At 41.2% G+C, this 7,579-nt stretch overlaps 1 protein-coding gene across 1 annotated transcript; it reads right to left on the bottom strand.

Moving 5' to 3' along the window:
- Positions 1-1,077: 1,077 nt before the first annotated feature.
- LOC127333654 (peptidyl-prolyl cis-trans isomerase CYP21-4) lies at positions 1,078-5,987 on the bottom strand. The gene is made up of 8 exons (XM_051360045.2): positions 5,714-5,987; positions 5,208-5,388; positions 4,960-4,999; positions 4,043-4,093; positions 3,071-3,156; positions 2,271-2,408; positions 2,019-2,166; positions 1,078-1,497 (listed from the first exon to the last, which is right to left on the bottom strand). Exons 2-8 carry the CDS (start codon positions 5,357-5,359, stop codon positions 1,411-1,413), a joined length of 702 nt encoding a protein of 233 aa, XP_051216005.1. The 5' UTR covers positions 5,360-5,388; positions 5,714-5,987; the 3' UTR covers positions 1,078-1,410.
- Positions 5,988-7,579: the final 1,592 nt, after the last annotated feature.

Below are 7,579 nucleotides of genomic sequence, written 5' to 3' on the forward strand. Positions count from 1 at the left end.
GGAGGAGGTGTTGATGCGCGACCTCCAGCTGCAGTCGGGGGACTACATCCTCAACGACGAGGAGGAGGCGACGGCGGTGCAGCAGGTGACCGTCATCTCCGCCGCCGAGGTGTGCGCGCTTCCGCCGCAAGGAGGCGAAAGCCGTCTGTGCCGTGCGCGAGTACGAGGCCACGCAGAAGGAGGCGGTTGTCCGCCGCGTGAAGCAGGAGGTCATCGACCTCGACTCCGAGTAGGCCGCCGATGGCGTAGTCTTCCGCGGCACACACAGTAGGTCACCGCTGGCCAAATTAGTTTACTTTTGGAGGTGGTCGCTCGACGACCACCTCAAATGCAATATATGTAGCGATCATATGTATCGAATTATGCCCCAACTATGTTTGAATTTCTCTTTTTAAGCTTGTTTGGGATGATCATTTTACACGCAAGTTTTGAATTTGTTGTTTTTCAGTTCCCAATACGGGTGTTGTTCTGCGCCACGTCCAAAACCACTCGCAATTTGTTTTTCGGAAGACTGGACTAACTTTTTTCGGAACAGTTCCAAAGAATAAGGGATCTGCTAGAGATTAGAGATGCTCTTAGCCACAATGTGGAGGGCAACCGAATAACAAATGGACCATTTTCATCTCCCAAATGCGAGTCAAAGTGTTTGCGACCTACCAAAGGCCGACCCTAATCAATTGAACTCATGGATCAACAGTTGCCTCTGCTACTGGCTCCGATCAATCCAATCGACTACAGATAAGGCCAGGCCTTTTCACTTTCAAGCAGCCACAGGCCTGGGCCCTTAACAAATTATGGGTCATGTGCAGCCACACAGGTCGCAATCCCATGGGCCCATGCCATGGTTTGGTGTGCCAGTGCTTGTTGCATTATCATTACTAGTTTTCTGAAAATGAAGTGCAACAAACAAAACATAAAGTAGAGCACAAGGACTGCAACAAACAAATATAACAGCCCCATCCAGAACGCCTTGGAGAAACTGAAGGTATAGTAGTATCACCTCAACATACTGACACAACCTGCTGCGTTTCCACTATTACGGAAAAATCACTAGTAAGTGTAGAAACAAGCTGCACATTCGAAAAGTTTCAGGGTTGAATAAGCTCACCATCGGTTTGACAAGCTCGCTGCCATATTCATGTTTCCAAAAAGAGGTTGAAATTTACATTGGAACAGCCAAACACCGAAACCACAGCCAAATAACACAAGAGATAAATTTATACACAACTGCTGCATGAACTGGAACAAATTGCCAGGCGAGTTTCCAAAGTGTGCCTACTTTGCAAGTTGCAGTCTTTCCAATGGGTATATGGAGGAAGGCATCGCGTCCACACGTATCAATACAACAGCAACATGAGATTAAGAGCACAGACAGGTGACGACTGGTACAAGGTCAGGGATGGAGCCAGCTCAAAGCTCCTGCCTGAGCGTGATGTTAATGATACCTATAGGGGTTTTGGGCTGGTAATGGTCGTCGGTATCAATTTCCTCAATCTCCTGTTTGTGTCAACAAGAAAAGCAGAACAAATAAAGTGGTGATGTTGATCTCTTTAGATGGACAGTAAGTATTGTCAACACCACACAAATTTAAAACTGAAGATGAGGCCCACAAATACTAGCAGAACAAATGAGGTTACGTTTATCTCTGAGATGGCATTCAAACCTGGGTTGCTTGGGTAGCACACCATGTATCCTAACATTAAGCTACCCAGTGATTTCAAGATTTAAGGAATGGCTACGCCAGATACTAGAGAAAAGGTAAACACATGTACTCCAGATGAATAACATTTGCTTATATCATGTTCATCAATGCACACAATTAAACTCGTATATTACTTGGTTCTCACCTATTGACATAAACGGACACCTACTACTCAGGTAAACACAACTGTCCATAGTGAATATATTGCTCCAATGTTTTGTATATATGGTAAAAACTGGAATCTCAATATAAAAGATGAATCAAATAAAAGGTTGTATTTGAATACTTAGGTTGAGACAGAATTCGGATAAAATACCTGAACAATATCTTCTCCCTTAATAACTCTCCCAAACACAACAATCTTGTCATTTAAGTCGGGAATTGGAGCAGTCGTGATAAATATATCAAATCCTTTATTGTTAGGACTCTTTGTAGTCCCAATCATAAATGCTTCATGTTTTGGACTGCACAATTATATAAACCCAGGTAAGGTTTGAAGAACAAAATCATGTCTGCGTTATCTAAGGATGCAAGGGAATTTAGTAACTGTAATGTTTAGGAGTAAAACCTGAGAGCATTTTCTCCACTGGCTTTGGCTTTTAGTATCCAATCTTGGGAAGCTCCATTGAAATCAAAATCACCTCCTTGGATTACAAAGTTCTTTATGACATGACGAAATGGCATTCCTTTAAAATAATCACTCTTGCTGCACCATAGATAACATATGAGATATAAAATAAGCAAATACAGGGCGGTTCGTCTTGAAGAAGTCTTAGCAGTACTATAGCTCTCTAGCGGTGTTATAAAGTTCTGTTTCATAAATAGTTGCTCTGGAATAATATACTGGCAGCACCATGGAAGCAGCCACACCATAAGGGAGGGGGGTCATAGACTAATAAGCAGCTTTGGAAACAAAAGGAACAGGGTATGGGACTAATACTAAAGAGTTATGTTGAAATCCTTGTGTTCTTACTACTGCATGTAATACAAGGGACAGGGTATGGGACTAATAGTCTAATACTAAAAGTTATGTTGAAATCCTTGTGTTCTCACTACTGCATGTAATACAAGGGACAGGGTATGGGACTAATACTAAAAGTTATGTTGAATTCCTTGTGTTCTCACAACTGCATGTAATACAAGGAACAGGGCATGGGACTAATAATAAATGACTTACTAGTAATACATGCACAAGGAACGTGGTATGTGACTAAGAAGCATATTTGCAAAGAAAAGGAACAGGGTAAGGAAGAACCATCAAAGTGCATCCTCTTTTGTTGAATGAATAAAGTATACACTAAGTGTCCTCACTACTGCATGTAATACTACGTAAATCACAGATTCAGTAAGTATAATTCCAATGCTCACCATAATTTGACAAATCTGTCCACAACACCAGCAGAAGCATCTTTGTATATTTCTATAGTGATTGAGCCTTTCGCAGTGTCCATTACCTGCCAACAAATCAAGTAGAAGCATTATATTGTTTGTACTTCACTGATGCTTTACAGCAATACCTAGGGCGACAACATATTTAATAAAACCACTTCACCAGGTGCAGAATATTATTAATTCAACAAGTATGCGACCAGCTTGTATGCTGTTAACTTCCACTTGCATGTGATAAAATACATTCTCCTTGAGCTGATTCTATTGCTAATAATTAGTGAATCATCATGGCAAATTATTCATCTACACAACACAAGATGTCGGGGTAAAACATAATCAGTTGTGTGATTAGCGTAGCTCAGAACTACTTAGAAGCACTGCGTGCAAGATATCTCAGTGCTCAACTATTAACCACATTTGCTGATACATTTGAGGTCTTCGTGAAACGTAACTACGATAACTATAGTCGATTGCGGTAAAATAATGCTTTCTTGACATGATGTGCACATTTTAGGCAGCGATGAATAATTGAACACTAAAAAACTCTCTAAAAACAAGAATATTAGAAAGGAACCATTCAACCAAAACTTCACTCGGGCTGTGACCAGTTTTGTTATCTTATTCATGGTTCACACATAAAGCCTAGCTCTTGGATTGCTAAGAACAAAATGGTTTTCCATGCCGTTAGTTTTTTCAGTGTGATCCTATTCCTATGCAAACAAATAGTTGGTTGTGGAATTTTCAAAGCATCTCGACGGGATGTACTTTAAGTTGTATCATGCTTCAATTTTCCTTGGAAATAATAACATGGGTTAGCTGTCAGTAGCAGCATAATCACAGCAAGATATAAACATATATTCTACATCAATCCAATATGTACACATAATATACGCCCGTACATATAACCAAATTGATTGGAAACTATGCTCAGAAAATATAGGAAAAACTTACTGCATAGTTAGGTGTACTTAATTTTGTTGAATCTTCAGATCTCTCTACATTCTTGAAGTCACGATGAAAATGCACAAGACAAAACAAGCAATAAGTTTGATGGCAAATAACCCTTCAGGATATAAATGAGTAAGAGCATTCACATAGGAAGAGGAGATATAAGGAAATAAATTATTTACAGAAATTGTTGCCTTTTTTAAAATAATCAATTATTTGATGATACCAAATTTAGGATAAGAAACAAAAGGTCGCCCCAGACTGTTCTTTACAAAGAAGATATATCATGGTTCCTACTGCAAGTTAGGAAAAAACAGATGGAAGGAAGTTCAATACCCAATTCAACATGTCAAACTACCAAATGTATGATTCTTTTTTACTCGTAAGATTTAACTCCTTGAGATATACAATTCCGTTCCATTGTTGAACTACAAACCATAATGATAATCAAAGCAAGTTAAATTTTAAACCGAAAGATGAAGCTACCACTTTCAAATGCTTCTTGTAAGGAAAACTAAGGGCACGCTAATCATAATAATATTATTTTTTTGACCAGGTGCTTACGTATTGGTACTTAAGCATACAGAGAAAAGAAAAAATGTACATTTGTTTTTTAAGACTCGATATTAGTTGTTTCACAGGTTTTAGAACATGCCATGTGATTTATTTTTGCATCTGCAATATTGCATACGCATTCAGCTACTAGGCCCTAGGAGAAGAACTATTGAACAAGCAAAAATCAATAGAAACAATTATGATTATCATAAGGAAGGGAATTAAAAGTTAGGAAGTGATTGAGAAAAAAATAGAGACAGCATGCTCACGATTAGTGTCACTTTATAAAATAAAATAGAAAAGTACTGGAGACTTAGAAGACAAAAAAAAAACATGTGTATCATGCGCTAGATTGCCTAGTGTACCTCAGCCCGATGAAGATCCATTTCAGGCTCGAAGGCCGGCCTGCGATAGAGCATAGGAGCTCATCAATAGAGAGAAATGGGTGACATTTGTGAACAACCAATGCAAAAAAAAAACATGGCCACCCACTTATTTGAGTCTTTGTATTGCACTACTAGCTAGGTTAAGTGTGCTTTGGGACAACTACGACTATCAGCAGTCCAGCACTACAAATTAAAAAAAAAATATCGTAGGAAAAAAGGACACCAACCTGTGATGCCAATGCCTGTAGGTCGCATAGAGTGATAGCACAACCAAGACAACGATGAGGTTCCAAGTGATGATACTGGAGTAACTGATTCGACTGGGACTCTTCTTTGTCTTGCTCTGAATTAGCAGCTGCTTGGGCTTTATCCTGGCCATCTGCTACTCGTGGGAGGTGACAGTACCCTCTGGAAAAGACATGTTTTCAGCACCAGCTAGGATTTTGGGAGCTAGGCTACCAAGAAAAGAGGTGTTTCAACAGCCTTTAATACTTGTGGGAACCCATAAGAAGCTAACATTCCCAAATGAGTGCAACAATCGCGGCAAACTAGGTAAGAGGTGCTTAAAAGGGACTGGATAAAGGAGGGAGCAAACAATTATACATCATTCATTCAGCACGGTATCAGTTAACCCTAGGTGAGGGGCGGATCTACATGGTTTATACCGGCAAACCCAGAAAATTGTGGAGGCTATAGTGGAATATAAAAGTTACTGATGAAAACAAGTTCATACCTCAAACCCCAAGGACGAGGTGGAGGCAGCGGGAACGCGATTCCGCGATGAGGAACAACGGGAAACTGCGACGGCGGCGACGCTCGCGAGAGGCGGGGGTGCCTGGGATGGGGTGGGGGAATCGGGGCGTCAGCGATGACGCTAGCTGCAGCCGGACGGCAGGCGGTAGTAGACTATAGGCGAGATTTAGAGCCGCGTTGAGTTGGGTTGGTAGCAGTCAGGCAGGACTCGGGAGGAAGACGGAAGAAAGGCAAGGCAACCAGCCAAAAAGGAGATCGGGTTCGTCCGTGGATTTTTCAGTAGGACTGTTTTCTTTTCTTTAACCACAGTACATTCTAAGATTTTTGTTTCCCTCTGAGTCTAAGAAATTCTTTTTTTTTTTTTGAGAAACACAGTAAAAACGCAGACGCTTACATACACGCGTATACACTCATCCCTAAGAACGTATACACGCACACAGTGGCGGACCTTGGGCCAAATTCCTGGAGGGGCAAATGGGCTGGGGGGGCGAAAAATAGAGGCCCAAACTGATTTTAGTGAACAAAAAGGCCAAATACATGTAAAAAATAGTCTGTTTCTTCATGGGCTGGGGGGGCGATGGCCCATTTCGCCCCCACTAAGGTCCGCCAGTGCACGCACACCCTATCCCTTTGAGCACCTTCGAAAGACTGAGCCGACGGTTTAGATCTTGAAATTGATGAAGTCATCACAGGCGTCTCGCTGTCGACGGAACGTCGTCTCCCACTGAATGAATATTCCGTCTTTATAAGACACACAGATGTTAAACCTGGGTTTGAATTCTAGTGGGTTTGGGATACAACCACCATTCTAACCACCCAACATTAAGTTGCCATGTATAATAATAAGAGTGTGATTATTTCTTGGTCGAATAAGAACTAATTTCGTATTTAGTCAAATTATATCATCAAATCCAAGTTGCAACTTATATTGCAACTCATAACTCGCACGAATAACGATGCAAATTAAATTGTGTAGGGCTTGACTGAGCAAATCCCTAATAATAATTAGCGTAAACTAGTGGTTACATCCGTTTTGAAAACAAGTCGTAGAAATCTAGTAAATTTGACTAATTAAAAATAAAAAAATGAACCTCTACGGTAACAAATATGTTTAGGTCAAACATAAAATATATCTTTGTAACATATATTTTTTTGGAAATTTTTTTTAAAAAAGGAGGTTGAACCCCGACCTCTACATCAAATCAACCATCTTTTACTTAAGTTATGATGCGAGATATCAACGAACACGATTCTAGATGCCCTTCCTGCTTATGCCATGGGCGCACTGGAGCTCCCGTCGGCACTGCTCCGGGCCATCGACCCCCTCTGCCGCGCGTTCCTCTGGAACTTTGAAGGTCGCGCTTATCGGGCCAAATGCCTCATCGCCTGGGCGCAGGTGTGCCGCTCAAAAGATGAGGGTGGGCTAGGGATCCGCTGCGTGATACGTTGCAAACGTATCTACAATTGTTGATGCTCCATGCTTGTTTTACACCAATTTCTATATGTTTTGTTTACACATCGTGATATTTTTATGCATTTTCTGGAACTAACATATTAACAAGATGCCACTATGCCAGTTCCTGTTTTCTGTTGTTTTTCTATTTTAGGAAAGTTGTTTTGGAAATATTCTCGGAATTGGATGAAACAAAAGCCGAAGTTCCTTTTTACTGTCGCGAAGACGGAGTCCAAAGGGGAGACGGAGAAGAGCCAGGAGGTGGCGACACCGCCCCTAGTCGCAGCCCACCCCCTAACCGCGTCTAGGTATGGTGTGGGCCCCTCAGATGCCCACCGACATTGCCATTTTGCTTATAAATTGACATCCTCGGGAAAACCTAAATACCCGAGC

The sequence above is a fragment of the Lolium perenne genome, chromosome 2 (genome assembly GCF_019359855.2).
Source record: "Lolium perenne isolate Kyuss_39 chromosome 2, Kyuss_2.0, whole genome shotgun sequence".
Lineage (NCBI taxonomy): Eukaryota > Viridiplantae > Streptophyta > Magnoliopsida > Poales > Poaceae > Lolium > Lolium perenne.